The sequence below is a fragment of the Cygnus olor genome, chromosome 6 (genome assembly GCF_009769625.2).
Source record: "Cygnus olor isolate bCygOlo1 chromosome 6, bCygOlo1.pri.v2, whole genome shotgun sequence".
NCBI lineage: Eukaryota > Metazoa > Chordata > Aves > Anseriformes > Anatidae > Cygnus > Cygnus olor.
Genome location: NC_049174.1, coordinates 30489953 through 30509999, shown reverse-complemented (window position 1 = coordinate 30509999; position 20047 = coordinate 30489953). Strand labels below are relative to the sequence as shown.

General features: G+C 60.3%; 2 protein-coding genes across 2 annotated transcripts; one reads left to right on the top strand and one right to left on the bottom strand.

Annotated features, from left to right (window-relative positions):
* Nucleotides 1-464: 464 nt before the first annotated feature.
* Nucleotides 465-13850, bottom strand: RETREG2 (reticulophagy regulator family member 2). Its single transcript, XM_040561153.1, has 9 exons — nucleotides 13612-13850; nucleotides 11357-11463; nucleotides 7063-7093; nucleotides 6188-6323; nucleotides 4748-4832; nucleotides 3829-3966; nucleotides 3396-3490; nucleotides 2342-2477; nucleotides 465-1924 (listed from the first exon to the last, which is right to left on the bottom strand). Exons 1-9 carry the CDS (start codon nucleotides 13833-13835, stop codon nucleotides 1188-1190), a joined length of 1689 nt encoding a protein of 562 aa, XP_040417087.1. The 5' UTR covers nucleotides 13836-13850; the 3' UTR covers nucleotides 465-1187.
* Nucleotides 13851-14022: 172 nt separating this feature from the next.
* Nucleotides 14023-19064, top strand: CNPPD1 (cyclin Pas1/PHO80 domain containing 1). Its single transcript, XM_040561154.1, has 8 exons — nucleotides 14023-14166; nucleotides 14383-14485; nucleotides 16510-16591; nucleotides 16902-17022; nucleotides 17108-17236; nucleotides 17410-17471; nucleotides 17641-17758; nucleotides 17897-19064. Exons 1-8 carry the CDS (start codon nucleotides 14098-14100, stop codon nucleotides 18551-18553), a joined length of 1341 nt encoding a protein of 446 aa, XP_040417088.1. The 5' UTR covers nucleotides 14023-14097; the 3' UTR covers nucleotides 18554-19064.
* The last annotated feature ends 983 nt before the right edge of the window (nucleotides 19065-20047 follow it).

Below are 20047 nucleotides of genomic sequence, written 5' to 3'. Positions count from 1 at the left end.
GGTACCGCTGGGCACCCCCCCCCCCCCCTGCAGCCCCCAGACCCCGCCGGAGGGGGGTGGGGGGGGGTGGGGGTCCTGCCCAGGCTGGGGGTCGAAGTGCCGAGCATCCCCAACCCATCCCCAATCCGCAGCCGGAGGGGTTTTGCCCCATGGAGAGGGCTTCTTCTTGCTTTAAATATCGGGGGGTTCCCCCCCCCCCGTCCCCCTTCCTTCCCCCTCCCTTCCCCTGCCCCCCCCCCCCATTCATTCCGCCCCAGCCCCAAAGCTCCCATCCTCTCCCTCGTAACCGAGCTCCCGGCATCTCTTCGGGGCGCTTCCCAGTCTTCAGGTGCCGTGCCGAGGTGGCCGACCCAGCAAGGAAGGGCTGCGGAGGTAAAGGGAGCTTGGCCAGCCAGCAGGGTGAGGGGCCTGGGACAGGAGGGACGCACGAGGGGGGCGGCGGCAGGAAGAAACTGCAGCACGGAACGGGGCCAGGAGTGAATTTCATTGATTGCAAAAACTCCACAGCCACCCAGTAGCACAACTCAAATCAGACAGGGAAAGCCAGGTATCGCCCGACGCCGTGCTCCAGCAGTGATACGAAAGATGCCAACAGGTTGCAGAAGGGGTCTCTCCGCTCCACAGCGCCCAGCTGCTTCCGTCCCCTTGCTGCTCCGCCCTGCCCTCCGAAGACCCCTTGCCCTCCCCTAGCCCCTGAGAGCCGTGTCTGACGGTGCTCCCCATCCCTCCCCCCAAACTAAACCAATGGGAGTTAAAATTATTTACACTTTTAGCCATTTAAAAACCCAATAAAATAAGATTGCATATGTCCTACCGGGGATTTGGGTATTAGCAGCAGCTACAGCTAGCTCGGTACTCTGCGTGCAAAACGAAAGACAAACAGAAGACAGACCAAAATACTGCACCATTACTAGGAAGCGTTTGCTGGGGTTGGTGTTTCGATTGTGGCGTAAGGCTTCTAGGAGCCGGCTCCTCCCCAGCCGCGGGGCAGGGGCGTCTCCCGCTCAGCCAGCGAAGGCCGGGCTCTAGAAGGATGGAAGGGATTCGTTATTCCAGACACAGCACATTAACACTGACGCGTTTCCATCCCCGTCAACACAAACATCTAAAACCCGCTGCGCGTTCGCCACGTGAGCTCTTCCTTCTTTCCAGTGACGATGGAGATAAAGGGGACGCGTGAAGAAGACCTAAGACATAGACGCTGCTGTCATCACTGCCTCCTCCTCGTCTCCTTGCTTTGGCAGCTCAGCGAGTGTGGGAGAGGGGGAAGCCGGAGCCGGAGCAGCGGGAGACTCTTGAGCTTCCTGCTCCTCCCCAAGCCCCAGCTCTACATCCATTTGCTCCAGCTCCCTCTGATCCAGTAGCTCAAAGTCTTCCGCTTCCTCCTCGTCCTCCGGTGAAGCTGCTGTCTCCGTCTCCACCGCTTCGGTCTCTGACAGCTGTGCTTGGAAGCTCAGTTTCTCTTCGGGCTCAGTGGGGAGGAACTCAGAGATGGAGGGCCCCTCGCTGGCCTCCGAGGACCGCAGCAGGGCAGAGAGGGTGTTCTGCACCGCCGTGGTAATGGCAGTGGTGACGATCTCCTCGCTCAGCGTGTCAATGCAGATGCCCAGGCCCGGCGCAGGGACAGTCTCTGGCTCCGCGTTGCCTCCTGCCACTTGCCCGCTCCCGTTGAAGTGCGTATTTACAAAATGGAGAGGAGACGCGAGGCGAAGGATGGAGAGGTCGGAGTCCGCAGCCTCCTTCTCTGCCGAGTCCAGCTCACGGGCAGCGTGGGCAAGCTCGGGACCCAGAGGCACACCAAATGCATCTTCATCGCTCTGTGGTCCCAGATCTCTGGAATGATATTCTTCCACGGAGGGAAACTCTGCCAGGTCCTTGGAAAACGACTCCTCTGGCTCACTGTGCAGACTCTGCTGATCCAGGTCTGGAAGGCACCAGCATTAACATCAGCATTAAGGCACGGGTCACCTTGTCTTGACCCAGAGCACTGACATCTCCCATCTACCTTCTCCCAGCTGACGCATTAGGGCTTGCTTGTTTTTAAGCCTTCTCCCAGCTCTGGGAGCACAGCAGGAAGGCGTCTGCAGTTACTCCCTTCTCCTAGTGGCACAACTCACCTACAGCGTTCTCTTTTTTCAGTCTGTTCTACGTGCTCTGTGCCGAGGGAAGACCAGCTTCCCCGCCTCACACTGCATCTAGAGCACTCCACTAAAACCCAGGGGCTCAGGGAAATCCCCCTGCAAATAGCTGGGTTCTCTCCCTGTCCTCCCATTCAGAGGAACAGTTGTTGTGGGACAGGACACCCAGGGGAAGGGAGGCAGCAAAATGTCCCGTCATATACCTTCAGAAACATCCGTCAGCTGTGGGGTGGTAGCCCTTGAGACAGAAAAGCCCCCGCTCTCCAGGATGGAAGCCTCCTCATCAGAGAGCTCAGAATCTGTGATCGACAGTGCCAGGGCAGTTTTCTTCACATCCACCTGCATGGGATGAAAGAGGGACAAGTTCCTGCATGTGTGACTACCAGTGCAAACCAGAGCTTCCAGGCGGAAGGCTTTTGCTGGAAAGACTCTGCGCGGGGACAGTATGATAGCAGGAGGGATCTGGGCAAAGCGCTCACTGCATTGCCAGCGAAGGTCAATCTTAAATCACTGGCTTTCCCGCAGTAATTCATTGCCTGAAGCTTTGCCTGCTCTCAGTGAAGAGCCTGAAAGAGCCAGAACAAGATGGGATCATCCTGCAGGAGTATCAGAAAGCTTCAATCCTTCTCATGACAACGCCAAAGAGCAAAATACCCCTTCCCTCTTACTTTCACACTAGGCCCAAAGAAGTCTTCTACATGTAGCAGTGGTTCAAGTATCTGCATTCCTTTGGAAGCTAAAGCTTCCCACCTCGCAGCCCCAGCTCCATGCCCAGAACTCCTGCAAAGGCAGACACTGGGCCCATTTCTGTGGTGCATGCATAGAAGGGTCCCACCCAGTCTGAGTTGAGAGCAGGGGACTGCGTAAGACTGCTCCAGCACTGCTCATCTTCTTTTTCTAGTGGTGAGCAGAAGGGAAGCCTCCTGCACATGGCACAGGGCAGCTGATTTGTTCAGGAGACTTCTGTCTTCTCCGAGCGTGAAGCATAAGCATCAAGGCAATTCTGCAGGTCTGCAGGTGCCTGGAGCATTGCTCCCCCCAACCTGCCTCACCAGCCCCGGGACACTAAATTCTCAACACCCGGATTGGAGACAGTGCCCTTCATCAGGCCAGCAGCCTTCTCCCTCGGGATTCTTCAAGTGACTTGTTGCTCTGCTGTTTAATATTGTGGCTGCAGTCGGACCACACCTTGGTCCTCAACCTGCACCAGCCCAGAGAGGGGGGGCTGGTTCCTGCATAGCTCTGCTGTGCTCTTACCACTGGGGAGAAGCCCGACAGCTCTGCCTCACTCTCGCTCTCCGTCTCTGCCGTTGGCTCATCACCTGCTGCAGGCTCACTCTTCCCTTGGCGCTCTGAGGAAAAGAAGAAAGGCTTTCCATGAGACTGAAAGAATTTTTTATACATCACTCACCCACTACTTCTCTGTAAAACCATGCGGGTTTCCCAGAACCTAAGAGTTCCTAGAAACAATTAAAATTTGCTGCTCTAGTTTGCTGTTCCCAGGACAACAGGCACTTACCCGCCCAGTTACTCTCCCCCAGACCCTCAAGTTTCAGCCTGTTTTCCCCTGCTCTATTGTAGCCTTTCAACACAAACTGTTGGCCGGACACGCTCTCCCCTTGTCCCTTTGCTAGGGCTCCACCCTGGGAGCACAGTGCCAGGAGGAGTCAGAGGGAAGGTGAGTCCTTACTCTTCTTCTCATGCTTGTGGTGCAGCGTCTCTGCCTTCATGCTGTAGTCCAGTTTCATCAGGACAGGCTCCAATCGCGTGTACATCCTCTGGATCAGCTCGTGATAGACCACCAACGGCCAGAGAAGAATGCTGAGCACTGCAAACACAGGACGCAGGGAGTGTGAAACAGACCAAGCACAACGCAGCAAATTCACGGGGCGCCAGCAACTCTGCATCGCGGGAAGCGCAGCTGAATGGGATCTGCTTTCCATCTGACTGCCTAAAACCCTCACCCTTGGCTATTCTTACTCATTCCAAAGCAGCTTAATCAGACAGGTTTCCTTAACCAATCCCTGTCCTCCTTCATGTTGCGATACAGATTTTTGTTGAGGTGAAGCACAAGCCCTCCACTTCAGCCACTGTGGCTCAGCCCAAACGTGCAACAAAGGCCCTGAAATGGGGCATTTACAACCGAAAATCACTGAAACCTTTAGAAGGGGAGCAGCACAGAGCTCGTATATAGATGCGCTAGCAGCAGAGCACCTGAACCATCTTCAGAGTTAGCAGGGAATCACAATGCAGTTAAAAAAGCCTTATTTGCTAAGCATGCAGTTTCTTTAAAAACTCTCGATATGGATCTGCCCACTCTAGGGAATGAGAAACTGCGGCTTTCTGCTTCTCCAGGACCTCACCAGCACAGCCCCGTGGGTAGAAGAAGAGGAAAGCAATGTTTTAATGGTGGCTCCCTCTCCTGCCTTTGCAATTGTACTGCATGCACACACCTACAGCGAGACTTCCCAGAGCTCCCTGCTTGTATCGATTTGTCATCTAGCGCAGATGCCCGCGAGAAAACCACACGGACGTTTCTACCAGAGAATCAACAGCACAGTTAGGTCATGTTTCAGCTTAAGTCACAAGGGAGAGCTGCTTATACTCACAAATGATGTAGGAGATCATTATGCCTGGAACATAGTGTCCAACTACAGCCAGAATCAGGCAGCCTGAACAGACACTCATGCAGAACTGAAGGAAGAGAGGAACAAAGAGAAGTGACAAGAGGCAGAGATACATCTGCGCAACCCGTGCAGGAAACCCAGCTAGAGCAAAGAGAGGGATGCTCCTTACAAAGTCAGCACACCAGCCCTCCCCTCCTGCCCCTGCCAAAAGCAGTTAAAACTGTTTGTTCTCTTGCCCAGCCTTGCACTGAGCACATTCAAACGCTGGTTGTCACAACTCGGACAGGCTGGTTGGGTTAAGCTGTAAGCGTTAGAGGTTCAAGCACAGAAAGACCAAGGTAACCCGAGACCCCAGTAAAATGATTCAAAACTTTATTGGACGCTTCTTTCTGAACTAAACGGTGTTCCTCGAGGCTAGGGTGGGATATCACAAACTGGCATTTTAGAGCACATCTCCTCTGCAGAGTTCAGCATTTTCAGAAAAGCCCGTGCTGCCCTGACGGAGCCGGAAAGCTGTTACGAAGTCACCAGATGACGTGCCACTGCTATGCAATAAACCAGCTGGCAAAAGCAGCGGCAGAACCCACACTCCCACCGGGCCAGGCTCTTCCTCCTCTGGAAAAAGTGGAAGCATAATGGCGCAGCCCCGCCGGCTTGTCCTGCATTCTCCTGGGGACGGGGAGAAGGGAGAACAGGCACCCTGCACGCCAGGGTACGGGTTAAGATCCTGGCTACATCCAGCAATAAAGAGGTTTGTTCATAACGGAGAGGCCCTACAAAAGCTAGGGCCCTCTAAGGGCTTTGCTTCCTACGGTCGCAGTCCCCTACCAGCTGTCGTTGGGACAGCGTTTTAACAGCAGAGCAATCAACAGAGACAAAAACCCACTCCTGGCGCACTGCACCCCAGCAATTCGACATAATCCTCGTGGCTCAGCTGTCCTATTTTTGTGCTAAGGTAACTCTTGTCTACAAACCTTTTCCAAACGGCACGTCACAGCCATCGTGGCTCATGACAAGTTTCCATGCACTCGGGAGCACTGCTGCGTGTGGGCTGGGCTAGCTACAGTCTGCCAAGTAGGCAGGACCAGCTTAAAGGGTTGAGTGGAGCCTACGAGAGGGGCAGAGCCTGGAGGCTCCCCTTTCTTCCTCCTACTCCCAGCCTAAGAGCTTTCTTTGCACACTAAGAAATAAAAATAAGTCTAGTTAGCCATTCACAGAAGGCACTGAGTTCTGCTCCAGTTTACAAACACTGGAAGCCAATTACTCGTTATTTAAGCTTCCCGTGGCACAGAGTCTGAAAGGAAGGAACAGCAAACGTTAAGCAGGGATAGCAATTGTAAAAACATTGATTTGACATTCCTCCACCTCCTAGGCAATGGAAAGAAAAGCCCCTGCACAGAAGAGTAGGTATCTCCAGCTTACCTTGGCAGGATTTTGCCTCTTGTACTGTAGCAGTTCCTGCAGGTACAGCCTGAAGGTGACCCAGCTCTCTGCCAGGCAGTGGCACAGCTCAGGGACACTGAGCAGGTGAGGCTGTGCCCCTGAAGTCACCCCCTCACTAGAGACAGACAAGAGCAAGAAGACAACCTTTGAACACGATCTGCTCGGTTTGGGGGTACAGCTGCACAGGGAAGTGGAGAGCCCTACCCGAGGCTTGGCAATACCGACTGCATCTGCAGCTGAACTCTGGAAGACGCTTGATTTGTACGCGTTTTGCTTTTACCCAGGAAGAGAGCCAAGAGGCAGCTGAGCCAAGCAGCAGACACCATGCCACAGCACTCCCATGCCACAGGCCCAAGATGCACAGCAGTTTTTGCTCCAAGCCACACAGACGGAAGCGCTGGAGGTGGAACCAGTTACGTGGCCTTCTCTGGCACCAAGTCCGAGGTGAGGGAAGTGCAGTGCTCAGACCCGGAACCGCGGCCAAGCACGGGCTGCAAGCTACGCTGCCACAGGCAGCACTCAGAGCCTGCAAAAGTCAGTCTCAGGGATTTCCTTCTCTCTGGAGGATTCTTAAAACAGTCCAGGATAGATCCAGGAAAGAAACCTGAGAGGTCCTAACATCAGAAGCACCTGAGCTTTATTGCTACTTCGAGAACATTAACTTTCCCCCGAGTCTCCAACCGTGGCTCCTGAGCTGCTAACCAGCCGCCAGCGCGGGAGAAACCACTACCAAGGTCTCACAGAAGGAGCCATGCAGTCTACTGACAACAGCAAAGAGGGCAGGTGAGATCACCGCACTGAGTTAAGGCATCTCCACTCTCCCCTTTCACCAAGGAGCGCATTACTGAGCTTACCTGTCCCCTCCTGGCTCCTCCGATGGCTGTGCTGTAGGGAGAACAGAGATCGGTCAGCCAAGTGAAAAATAAAACCTGACATTTTTACCACTCGAGCAGAGCACAGCTGGCAACGTATCGCCTTTAGCCAGGGACGCACCCTGGGGACCTTCTCCGTGCTCTCAAGCAAGCAGGAATCACTGGCTTGGAGTTTGCACCGCGGAAGGCTTCAGTGAAGTCTGAAGCCCCACACGCCTGGGCAGCGCCGTCCCCTTGGGATGCGGAGCCATCCCTGAAGACAACTGCAGCTGCCCAGCCCTTGTCATCCACACAGGACTGCCAGCACCATCCCTGAGCTGGGCAGCATGTCAGCTCCCTCCCCGGAGCCCCACGCGGAGCTGCCTTTCCCTCTGACCAGACCGCAGTCCCTGGCAGGATGCTGCGTACAAATGCCAGAGATCTCCCTGCTGCCTCTGCCCTTTCCCGTGGAATTAAGTACCAAATAGCAGCCTCGTGCATAATTATCTAATTTTAGGGCTCTTTTGTCTCCTGACAGCCCTCTGTGCCAGCAAGGCACGGATAAAACTACCCTGCTAAGTCTGGATAAGAAAGCTTCTCCCATTCCTCTCTGCGTCCAGCCCAGCAACGATCAAACAGGGGCTCCACGCAGCGCTGAAGGGAGGAGCGGTGCTTCAATGGCAGAGGTCACACGTGATTATGCTCTGCTTCTAGATGTACAGGGGAAAAAAAATCCCAAATATTTCTGTGACAACTGGGACTCACGAGCCTGGCTGCCTGTGGATTTGGGTGTCCTGACGACGAGCGTCTAAGGATGTACAGGGCCCAGAGTTCTTCCAGCAGCAGAATCTTTATGAGGATCCCCACGACAAGGCCTCGGTGATGTTGTGAAGGCCTCTCAAGGTCCACACAACAAGGGCTTAAAAACGCGACGTGAGCAAAAAGGGCTTTGGAGCCTCCCTGGAGCCATCAGCAGGCGACAGGCCCGAGAGCGGCAGCGACTTCCCCACGGAAAGCGGCCCCGTCACCATTTTCCCAAGGCGGAGGACGCCGGGCCAAGTATGCCGGACTCCTCCTATCGCCGCAGGCACTGCACCAGTGCAGTGGAGCGGGAGGCCATCCGCAGAGGGGAGGAGGCAATTCTTTGAGAGCGTGACCCAGATTTCCAGTAATCGGGCCTGACAAGAGGGACTCAACCGCCCTCAGCCCGGGCTGCCCAGCCGCTCCCCTGCCCGTGACTGCCCGGCGTGGCTGCCCAGGCAGCCAAAAAGCACTGCTCACGGCAGGCTTATGGCCTCTGCGTGAGAAAAGAGCCTCATGGACGCAGCTGCACCCCTATGGGGCACTTGCTTCTCTCTCGCAACCGCCGCTGCTGTGCTCTGTTATTGCGCGCGGGAGTCTAAAGCTGCTTAACGGCAGCGCGCAGCGATCCAGCCGTATCTCAAAGCCTCATCTTTCATCTGCAATAAAGCACCGAAGAAATTACATTTGGCATCGGCCCAGCTGCGACCGCTGGCTACGCCGGTTGTACCAGCTACCGAACGAGGCGCGGGGATGCTCGCCGCTCCCCGCTGGACGGGCACACAGCGAGCAGGGTGGCACAGAGCTCCCCTCCTCTCACACCGCCTGCCTTAGTCCGAGCCATCCAAAATATGCCAGCAGAGGGAGCGAAACGGTTCTCAACCGCTTCCGAAGGCTTCAGAGAGACTTTGGGGAGCTGCAGAGCGTTTCAGCGGGCTGCAGAGCGCTCACGCGATTTAACCTCCCTGTCATTAAAGCCGGCAGCACCTTGCTTCCTGCAAGAGCGTAACCTGCCCGCTGCCCAGCTGGAGGAACACTACAACCACCACAAATCCGGAGCTTGCTTAGGTAAGGCTTAACTCCAACCCGTGCTGCAACACCGCCTAGCCGCAGTACGATCAGGCCAGCGAGCAGAACGCCCAGCTGGCCTCCCCCCGTCAATGCCCGGCTGAAACCTTGCTGTCAGCATCTCGCAGCGGGCTGCGGATTAATACGAACCGCTTGACACACACCAGACTCCGCTGGGAGAGAGCAGCCAGCCACGCAGGAGTTTAAGTTACACGGTGGTACCGACAAATCGTCGCCGATGGATTCCTTGGCTCTCACAGGTTTTCAACGCTTCCCCAGGCAGCATTCTTCATCCGTGCGTACACTTTAGCTAGAAAGCAGGGGCCCTTTTTAAGGAGTACCAGCATTCAACTGCAACGCAGCCATCGCTGGAGCTCTTCTACGCTAAACTCTCACTGAACCACAGCTGCTGAACAACAAGGCTATGAAAACCATCCCTGCTTGATAGCTATCTCAGGAGAAAACAGGAGTTGCTTCCCAAGTCCCTGCACAATATTTAGGTGGAACCCCACACGGCGGTGACTACATATGGAGGAAATACCCTGCATTCAGGCTGAAAATATGCAGTCCTGTCCGACAGGACCTGTAAAGGTTGTGCATCTCAGTGCTATTAGCGTGCCCCCGATCACAAAGCGTGAGTAACTGCAAAATATATGCTGAGGTTTTAGCATTCCTTCAGAAGTGATGTTATAAGCAGTCACCCGAGACATGCAAAACTGCCACAAGCTGAGGTTTGTGTATATACGTGCCAGGTCTTCAAGGTGTGGTACTGACCTACTTCCAAAATGCTCCTGGAAAGGCTTACAGGAAGCGCTGAGGAGGAAAAGCCACAACGCTACAGCCCTGCTCCAGCGGGAGTCACACAAAAACCCCTAAGTATTTAGCAGGGTCAATTCCACAGGAGGCCCCTCAGGAACGCAGAACACTGCTCCTTCCTTGTGGAGGCTGGGGAAACGTGGCCTAGTGGACTCTGTCGAAACTGGGGCCGTGACCTAGCCAGGTACGCCAGAAAGGCGTCCCCGTTCTTTGCTTTCAGCAGCTGGGAAGCAGCAAGGAGCCAGAAGGGAGTGAAACGTAGGGAAGAGCACCACTGAGGAGCAGCTCAGCAGGATGTGCACTGACTTCTTACAGAGCTGGTGTCACAGGAACTCCTGGTGGAACTCCTGGCTTTGTGCGTTGATTTTTTTTTTTTGTGCCTTTGTTGTTTTTGGTTTGTTGTTGTTTCCATTCCTCGCCGCCCTGTATCCCACGAACGGATTTCAGTACGGATTTCCTATTCCCTCTGTGACAGCACAACTTTTACAGGCCTGGTGCTTTCTGGAGTGATTCTACCCCTACCTGCCTCAATAACACCATTCTGTACTGGACACCAAGCCTTTGCATTTCTGGCCACGTTTCAAGCGAGATGTTTTGGGTTGGCTTTAAACTATTCCCTTAAAAAAACAATGTGAATAAGCAGGAAATTAAATTGGCCATTCCAGTTTGGCTGCCTAGTTACCTCAACCACACAAAGCAAACAGTTTTGAGACTACAGCTGAAACGTACCTAATCTTATCAGGACTTCTGTGAAAGCACCCTTTAAGTCAGTACCCTTCTAGGTCAAATAAAGGGCACCTTACAAACACGCATATAGAGGGGCTTTCATTCAGAAACCCTCCCCAGAGCAGAGGGGCAAGGATGGAGGGCCCCAAGCTGCCTTTGAACAGCAGCAGTAGGCAGGTCTAAGTCCAGTTGTTTAAAAATAAACTCCAGTGAAGGAGGCACTCCAAGCAGACAGCAGCCTTCCGTGCCCATCATCGCTCTGAGACTACTCCTCTCGTTGCTTTTGTGCCCGATGTTGGCAAAGACCCTTCAATAAAAGGGGGAGATAAGCCAGACTGGGCTCCCTGATTAGCTGGAGGCCAGGTGCCGCGCAGCGCAGCACAATACGCCGACTGTCCCGGACCTCACCGCCCGCTCTGCTACCTGCCGCCAGGGGAAGCGGCTCTCAGCGGCTCTGCCTCTTCTAGGGCGCGAGCCCACGCGGCACTTAACTAGCACCAGCGTAATTCAACCCCTCCGTTTCCTTCCCCCAGCTCAGGGCTGACACGCTCGTTCTCCGTGACACCTGCAGGAGAGGAAGGATGCAGCAGAAACACTGCATCATCCCTGTCACCGGCCTCCCCGACACGCTAGCCTGGGCGCCCTTAGTCATGCTCGCCAGGAACTACTCGCAGCGCTGCGAGCAATTCTGTCAGTCCTCGAGGGCTCGGCACGCTGCTTTCCACAGGCAAAGGCTTGCCCGGGGGGTACCTGCTGGTACTCTGACACAAACAGGCGAGAGGCAGCAGCGGCAAAGCCTGCGGTTACAGCACGAACAGGGCTCCAGGAGAGCCAGGAAAGGGCCGGCTGCGGCCACGAGAACTGCGTCGCTAGCTCCATTACCTACCTGAGAAGTCAAACAAGAACCTGGGCTTCCACCTCTCCAGCAAGAGGATGCCAAGGAGGGACATGCTGAGGAGAAAGAGGGGTCTCAGGGAAGTGGAGGAAAACAACCTAGAAATCAAACGAGAAATGGTTAGCAGGGGGAAGCGAGCAGATCCGGCTCAGCGCAGGGCCGAGCAGACACATCCGACCGCCGCGGAGCGACGCAGCGAGCGCTGTATCACCCCCCCGCCCCCGGGCGCTGTCAAATGGCGCCTTTGCCCACGACCAGACAGCTGCCTGCCTGCCTGCCATCTCCCAGCACTCTCCTCCCCTGCTGCCGAGCTCCTCCTCCAGTTGTAAAACCCTTGTACTAGTACGAGTCCCTCCAAATCCTCAAGGTGGAGGCTCCAGATAACGTAAATACGAACCGCCGTGGCAGGCGCTGCAGAAGGCTGGCTGAGAATCGGCCTCTCTTCTGGAAACCCGCGGCCCGTTTCTCCTCGCCAGGCCCAGCGCCGCCCCCAGGTAGCGCCAAAGCAGCCCCTGCACCTGCTCCGAGGGGCCCGCTCTTCCACCACGAGCCTCTCCCTGTTTATTCGGAGCCCAGCACTTAACTGGCTTAGTCGCTCACTTGACTCTTATCGTAAAACCTTTCACGGCCCTCACCAACACGTTGGCTCGAGCCCAGCACCAGCTCACACAGCACTCACGCAGCCACGCGATCCCAAAGAGCCCACGTCCCCACTTTTATAACGTATCTGTGACATCTAACTTCACAAATTCAGCGGCGGAGGTCCCAGGTGGCCGTCTGCATTCCCCCTTTTCTCCGAGGAGAACGCCGGCACTTCCCTCCGGCACCGAGCTGCTTTGAAGTCACCCCAGAAACAACCACCGGGGAAACGCCTTCGCCCTCCGTCCAGCAACAAGAGCTCCTCTCTGGGAGGGAAGGGCAGCTCCACTACTTCGCCTTCCCCCTCTCCAGCGAGCACACGTCTGAAACTACCACCGAGCACACCAAGAACTGGAGAGCACGTGCAGTGCGCCAAGGGCTGCGCTCCACAAGAAGCCACGGCCAGCCGCAGGGGGCTCAGGGCCACGCGTCCCACCGAGGACACCCACACGCTGTCCGGCGGCGACACGCCGTGACCCGAACAGCCGAGTTTTCGTCCTTTCTCATGGGACGGCAGTTCTGTAGCCTACCACGTCAGCTCCGGAAAGAACTTCCTCCTGTCCCTCTTTGTTTATGGATTTCAGATGAAGGACGCCGGCCGAATCCTCCCCGGGACTGGAAATAATTCCTCCCCATCCACGATTTTTAAACCTCTCTCCGCCGTCGCCTATTTTGGGAGTCCGGATTTCTCTCCCAACCCTTTGGCCCAGCCCTTCAGCCATCGCTGTTGACCGACCCTGCGGTCTCAGGGCGCTCGTCTCCCCCCTCCTGCTAACTTCAAAGCCTCCGCTCCCTCCTTCCGGCCGCCCGGCACCGGTTCAGCACCAGAAAACCGTACGGATGAGGGGGGGGGGGGGCAGAGCAGGAGCAGCCCCGCACAGCCCTCCAGCTCCGGCCTCGGGTCCTGCCCCCCCCGCCTGCCTCCCCCGCAGCCAGCCCCGGCTCCTTCCCGGGCCGGCCGTGCCCGTTTTCACGGGGGTCCCACCGAGGAGCGGGATGAGCCGTCCTCCCCCTCCGCAGCCTCATCCCGGCTGCCTCCATCCGTGCGGCGGGGTGGACGGGCAACACCGCCTGCGCTTCCAAAGCACCGTTTGGGGGCGAAACGAAGCAAAAATAAGCGATTAATTTTAAAAATAAAGACCGAATTGAAACAGAAACGGGCCTGCGGGGTGCCCCGGGTGGGGTATCCGGGGATGCCCCGGGGGTGCCTTGGGGGTATCCAGGGGTGGCCGGGGGGTACCCGGGGATACCGGGGGGTGCCCCGGGGCTATCCTGGGGTGTCTGGGGGGTAGCCAGGGGGGTCCCGGGGGTATCAGGGGGGGTCGCGGTGGGTGCCCCGGGGGTACCTGGGGATATCAGGGGGTGCCCTGGGGGTGTCTGGGGGGGGGTCCCGGGGGTAACTGGGGGGGTCCCGGAGATATCCGGGGGTGTCCCGGGGGTATCAGGGGGTGCCCCGGGGGTATCCAGGGGTAAACCGGGGGTGTCGGGGGGGGGTCCTAGGGGTATCGGGGGTGCCCTGACGGTATTCGGGGGTGCCCCGGGAGTACCCACGGGTGTCCCGGTCCCGTCCCCGTGGTGTCCCGGTGCCCCCCGCCGCCCCCGCTCACCAGAGGCCCCCTCCGAGCGCGGCGGCGGTGAGCAGGCTGTGCAGCGGCCTCTCCCACACCAGCAGCCGCTGCGCCGCCGCCAGCGCCGCCTCCCAGCCCCGCAGCCGCTGCCGCAGCGCCGCCGCCAAGCGCGCCGCCGCCGCCGCCGCCGCTTCCTCCTCCTCCTCCTCCTCGGCCGCCGCCGCCGCCGCTTCCTGCCCCTCGTCGGCCCGGGCGCTCGCCATGGCTGCGGGGGGGCAGCGGCGGGCGGGCGGCGGGACCGGGCGGCGCCGCCTCACCGGGACCGGCGGCCGCTGGCGCCGCGCGCATGCGCAGCCCCGGTAACGGCGGCGGCGGCGGCGGCGGCGGCGGCGGGTGGGATGGGGAGGGGGGGGGTGCGCGTGCGCCGTGCGAGCGGCGGCGCGGAGCCGTGTGCGCAGGCGCGGTGGGGGCGGAAGGGGAAGGGGAAGGGAGGAGGCGGCGGCGGCGGCGGGGTGAGGGCCCGGGATGGAGCTGGGCGGGCTGCTGCTGGACGAGGAGGGCGCCTTCTCCCTCAGCGGCTTCCAGGAGTTCACGGTGAGGCCTCACGGCGGGACACCGGGAGCCCTGCGGGGCCCTGGGCCCCTCACAGGGGCGGGGGTGTCCGCCCGGTGATGTAGGCTTCGGGGGGGGGCGTTCGCCTCACGTTTGTGTTCGCCTCACGTTTGTGTTCGCCTCACGTCTCTCTTCCCCTTCACGTTTCTCTTCTCGAGGCTTTACCTCAGCTTTCTCGTCTCTTTTTTTCTCTTCCAGTTCCTGCCCCGGCACCAGCAGCTGAGCGAGAGGGTGCGCAAGCGGCTCTACTATGGCTGGGATAAGGACTGCGGCCTGGACAACCTCTCCAGCCCCGTGGCGGGTGAGCGCAGGGCGGGAGTGCAGAGCCAGCAGGCCTGGAGGTAGCCCAGGGGCCGGGAACAACAGGCACCCGCTTCCTCCCCTGTGCCAAATCCCCCCCCCCCCGGCCGGCCTCCTCGCTGCTGGCAGCACAGCAGGAAGGGTGCCAGGGCCTCACAGCCCTCGTTGTCTGTTTTATTGCTCTGTCCAGCCCGCTGCTGCGCGTTTGGCAGCTCGCTGGCTTGCAGAGTCCTTCGGGTTGCTCGGCAATGAGGGCTGCGTCCCTGTCCCTAATCCCTGTCCCTTCAACAAGTCCTCGCGCTCCCCAAAATATCGGGGCAGCAGAGGGATGAGGAGCGCCTGCTGTGTGGTTGGCTTTCCTCCTGTTGCTCCAGGAGTGATTGAGGGAGCAGAAGGGTGCTGCTGGGTTGAGGCTCAGGTGATGGGGGAGAGGGGCCGTCGAGGGGAAGCAGTGGTTTGCTAGAGCAGTTTTGCAGTGGGGTCGCGTTGCTGTTTCTGTCAGCTGCGTGGGCGCTGCCGGGAGTCACGGTGGCTGACACAGGCAGCGCCACAAGGGCGCGAGGCCCTTCCCCGGGGCTGACTTCATGCCCCGGTGCAGGACGGGACTACTCCACGGACGCTGCCAGTGTCGGAAGTTCAAAGGGCGCGTTCTCGGAAGGCTGTGTTAAGGGCTGTTACCTCTCAAGACCGCCTCTAGCCCAGGGAATGCCTCAGCTCCGGCAGCTGCGGGTGGGGAAGACGTGCGGGGAATATCAAGGCGGGCTTACAGCCGTCCTCTGCTAGCTGCTGTCAAAAAGCAGGACGTGGGGGTACTGGGTCTGTCGTGGTACAGCTGTGCTGCTGCTGCATGGGGAGTTTATGGCACAGCTCTTTAAGTGAGGTAGGAGCAATCCTGGGGAGAGCCCAGACGAGCAGGATGGGCTAGGAAAGGTCTGCAGCACTGGAGGCCAGCTGCAGGGGGATGCTGCGTGAGGAGAAAGGGGTAGAAAGGTGAATTTTTTTTGCTTCTGGAAAAGACAAAAAGCATAATCTCCCTCAGCGTGCTATGGCTGTGGGATGGGGCAGCGCTCAGCTGCTCTCTGGGGCATGACACTTCTACGGCAGGGAGCTGCTGACGTCGGGGTTGGAGCTGTGTCTGCTTGGCGGTGGCTGCCAGCAGTCGCGGGGCTTGACCGACCCGGGAAGGTCCCTTTCAGCCCCGTGGTTTTGTGCTCGGTGATTGCCGCGGGCCCGCAGCCATTCTCTCAGCTGCCGGAGCGGTACAGAAAGGAGAGGCGTGGTGTGGTGCTTCCCCTGGGAGCTGGAAATGCCAGGCTGCCGGAAGGAGCTCTGTTCCCGGCCGTTCTCGGCAGCAGAACGGAGCTGGAGCTGCCTGTCAGAGACGCTCCCTGCCAAGCAGCAGCCCGTGGTGCTGCTAGGGCTGCTCCCAGCTGGTCCCGTCGCAGCGGGAAGCCAGACGGGAGCTGCTGCCGCCGTCTGCCAGCAGCCGTCAATCTCCGGCCTTTTCGGTGCCGGAGCGCTGAGGCACGGCCGCGAGCGGGGCAAAACAGGCTGAGAGGAGGAGCCGCGGCGAGGGGAGGCCGTGCGGAGTCCCTGTTGTGGAGAGCACGAGGGGCTGAGGCACGGAAACGTGCGTGGTGACGCTGCCGCGCACCTGCCCTCCGTGGATCCTTGGCGCAGAGCCGCCAGTCCTGGCTGCGCGCGGGGAGCCGGCTCCCGCAGGAGCCTGTTCGCTGTCACGGCCTTCGGTCTTGGCTGATTGGTACCCGCGAAGCCACACGGGAAATGAGGCGTGCCTAAAGCACGCCGTCCCGCCTGGAGCGAGCTCTCACGTGGCAAACAGGAGGCGGCTGGGCGTGCAGGTACACCACAGCCCCGCTTCCGTGCCCTGGTAGTCCCCTTGCACTCGCGGATGCGTCGTAAAGGAACCCCTGAGACTCGACGGGCTTGTGGGGGGAAATGGGGAGGGGTGCAGGTGGGCTGAGCCATGTGGGGCTAACCCTCTGTGCTGTTTCTCTGTCCTAGATATCGCCGTGGAGCTGCTGCAGAAAGTGGCTCCCAGCCCTATCCGCAGACTCCAGAAGAAATACGTGTCTCACGTGTCTCGGTAAGAAGCAAAACCTGTCCCTCGCTGTCCCGTGGCAGCGCTGGGAGCTCTGGTTTCACCGGGACCTGCTTCTGGGGCCGGCACCGGCTCTGTGCTTACACGCTTCTTGTACTTTTGCTGCAGCTGAGGGCAGCTGGCACGGAGCGGGCAAGGTTGGGACGTGCCGCAGCCACGTGCGCTGTTAACTGCCTGTGTGCTGCGCCTCCCCGTGCAGCTACGTGGGGAGGGAGCAGTGGAGTTGTGCCACGGTGGCTGGGACCTCTGCAGCCTGTAAATAACTTTTGGGACGGGTCCTGCCTTGTCCCCACAGGGAAGCTTGCATCTCGCCCTGCTCCATGATGCTGGCACTGGTTTATATTGAGCGACTCCGGCACCGGAACCCTGAATACCTCCAGCAGATCTCGTCTTCAGACCTCTTCCTGATCTCCATGGTGAGCGGCGTGGGCCGGGGTGTCAGTGGGTTGGAGGGAGGCCTGCGGGAGCGGACTGAAATCCCGTCCTTTGCGCCGTTTTTAGATGGTTGCTAGCAAGTACCTGTACGACGAGGGGGAGGAGGAGGAGGTGTTCAACGACGAGTGGGGGGCAGCAGGGAAGGTGGACGTCCAGACCATGAACACGCTGGAGATGAACTTCCTGAGTGCCATCGTAAGTGCGGCCGTCGCCGTGTCCCCTCGGTTTCGCGGAGAGGGGGAAGGGGGTGTCGAGCGGAGCCTGGGTTTCTGCTTCTCCCTCAGCCCCACGAGGGGCCGGAGGAGGATGTGTCCGGGTGCTGGGCGGCCTGGTCTGACTGCGCTGACCTGTCGCTGCTGCCCCCGCAGGACTGGAGCCTCTACACAGACCCCCGGGAGCTGTTTGAAGTGCTGAGCTGGCTGGAAGGACGGTAGGTGTAGCCCTGAGCCCCTGGCTCCGAGCCCGCGGTAGGCTCTGCAGCTCCCTTCCGCAGCCGCGGTGCCTTGGGCGGGGTCTTCTCCAAGCCCACCTGGGCCGAAGCTCCTTCAGTAAGGAAGGATCCGTGCCACCTCCGTCCGTTCCCTTTTTTTCCCCGGCAGCGTGGCAGAGAAGCAGGGCATGTGGCGCGGCTGGTTCACCTACACGGATCTGTGCGTCCTCATGGAGCAGTCCGTGTGGCAGCAAGCGTTGGGCCAGTTCTACCAGCACGTGCTGAAGGTAGGGGCGCGGGGGAGCAGCCGCTCGCAAGAGCGTGGGGCCCGGGAAGCGATGGGTCTGGGGCGGGACCTTCTTTTCAACTCTGCAGTTTGGTTTTAGCCGTTGGGGGCTCTGGGCTAACCCTCGGCCTCCCTGCAGCTGGCCTGCCTCCTGGGCGTGGTGTACCTGACCGGCTTCGCGGCTCTCTACGCCTCCGCCGCCGTTGTGCACCGGGCTGCGTGCGCGAGGAGCGCCGGCCCCGCGGCCCTCCGCCCCGCGCCGTTCCCCGTGGGGGGCGGCTGCCAGCTGGCCGCCCGGCCGGCCCCAAACCCCGAGCGGGAGCAGCCCCGGCCCCAGCTGCCCGACGACGTCCCCCCAGGCGGCGGCGGCGGCGGCGGCGGCACCCGCTGCCTGGGGGAGAACGAGACGGCCGAGGAGCCGCGGCGGGGCGGCGTCACGGCCACCGCGCTCTACCTGTGGGGCGGCGTGATGACGGCTCTGTCCTACGCGGAAGCACCCGACCTAGCCCCGCGCCGGAGCCCTCCGCAAGCCCCTCTGCGCAAAGTACCCGGCGCCTGTGAGAGATCCAACCGCACCGCCTCTGCCGCAGCCCCCCGCCGGCCCGGCCCCTTCGGACTTGCCGCGCTGCCGGCCCCTCCGGCGCTGCGCTGCCGCTCCTGCTCGGCTGCTGCGGGCCCTGCGTGGGCTGCGGCCCCCAGCCGCGAGGACTGGCTGGACCCCCCGGGGCTGAGGCAGTGCTCCTTGCACACAGCCCTGGATCTCGGCAGAATCAAGAGCTTCATTTTTCCCAGCTAGGAGCGCAGGGCGGCCCCCCTCCCCCTCCCCTCCTAGCGTGGCACAACTCACTTCCTTGCACTTCTGGGCTCCCCGAGCCCTGGGGCTGCGCGGGGCCGGCGTCCCCCCGCCTTAATTCCAAACCGGCATTCGCGTGTCCCCCGCCCAGGGCAGGGGCGTCCTTCACTTTGGGTGCTGCAGAGCGTTGGGGCTGTTGGGACGGGATGGGGCGGAGCTGGGGTGCCGGAGGGTAGGAGCGGGGTGCCCTTGGGCTGGGATGTGGCGAAGGGGCGTCCTTACCTCTTCCTATAGCGGGCGGGAGGCCCTCGGCGGTGCTGGGCAGAGGTTGGTGTGCGGCACGTGGGATGCTGGGGCCGCGCGCGCGGGGTGGAGGGGTCGGGGCGGTGACCCCGGTGAGGGCACGGAGCGCTCTGGGAGGAGGTGAGGGGGAGAGGGGGCAAGAAGGAGGGGGAAGCGAGCAGCCCTACGCCTGGCTGGCCGCAGCAGCTCTCCTGTTGGGGCTGCCGGGCCGCTTCTCGGGGGGGGGGGGGGCAGGGGTCACACCGAGAGGCGGCCCCCCCACGGCTGCGCCCCAGGTAAAGGACGCGCCCTGCTGGGCTCGGAGGTGCGGTGGGGCTGAGCTTTGTCCTGTGCCGGGGGCCGCTTGGCAAGCGGGGTGCGCCGCGCCCCCATCCCGAATCCCAGCTGCCCGCGGCTGCGAGCGGCGGCGCCTGACTGCTCCTCGGGGCGGGGAGACGGCACCTGCCTGCCGAGCAGCCCGGCTCGTCGCGCCCCTTCTTTTTACTGTGGATTTTACACCTCTTTTTTCACTCTTTTGTAGATGCCAGTCTCTTCCAATAAAAGTAGTTCTTGCTGTGCGCCCGTCACTGTCGTGGTCGCTGCCCCGTGCCGAAACACGGGCGTCCCCTGCTCCTGCTGCCCGCGGAGCCCTCCCGCCCCCGGGGATTCGGTGCCCTCCTGGGAGCACGGGGCGTGCGGTGGACGCGCATCAGAGACTTTCCCGGGGGCCCAGGGAGGGGGACAGTAGAAGCTGGGGGTGCCCGTGCGGATTTTAACAGGCCCCCAGGGCGTGATGGCAAAGAAGGGCCAGAGCAGGAGGGCCGGGAACGCTGTGCTGGGAGGGACGGCACGGGCAGGGCGGGCTGGGGCTGGAGGATGCTCTTGGGGATGCTCCGAGGGTGTGAAGGAAGAGGCCGTGCTGTGGCACAGCCCCTGCGCGATCGCTGCCGGAGGCGGGGGCGGACACGGGGGGCCTGAGCGAGACGCGGGCAGCTGGCACTGCAGCCGCGTCCGGTGTCCTGCCCGCGGGTGGCTGTCACCCGGCCCTTGCGGTCCCATCCCAGCGTGACACTTGCATTCCTGGCCGCGAGGGCAGGTTACTCACCAACTCGGGTTAATGGCTAACCCCCGGGGCAGCTCCCGCAGGAGGTGGAAGTTCAGCCCCGTAGGGGCTGCGTGGAGTCCTCGGGGGGTGGGACCCTGCCCCACAAGGTG

Excerpts from the sequence above, each read along its gene's own strand:
- RETREG2 (XM_040561153.1), bottom strand. The coding sequence starts at position 13,835 with ATGGCGAGCGCCCGGGCCGACGAGGGGCAGGAAGCGGCGGCGGCGGCG. Across the intron at positions 4,833-6,187 it reads AGAGGCAAAATCCTGCCAAG|TTCTGCATGAGTGTCTGTTC; the intron begins GTAAGCTGGAGA and ends CTCTTCCTTCAG. Across the intron at positions 3,491-3,828 it reads CCACAAGCATGAGAAGAAGA|AGCGCCAAGGGAAGAGTGAG; the intron begins GTAAGGACTCAC and ends TCTTTTCCTCAG.
- CNPPD1 (XM_040561154.1), top strand. The coding sequence starts at position 14,098 with ATGGAGCTGGGCGGGCTGCTGCTGGACGAGGAGGGCGCCTTCTCCCTC. Across the intron at positions 14,486-16,509 it reads CCTCTCCAGCCCCGTGGCGG|ATATCGCCGTGGAGCTGCTG; the intron begins GTGAGCGCAGGG and ends TCTCTGTCCTAG. Across the intron at positions 17,237-17,409 it reads TGAACTTCCTGAGTGCCATC|GACTGGAGCCTCTACACAGA; the intron begins GTAAGTGCGGCC and ends CTGCCCCCGCAG.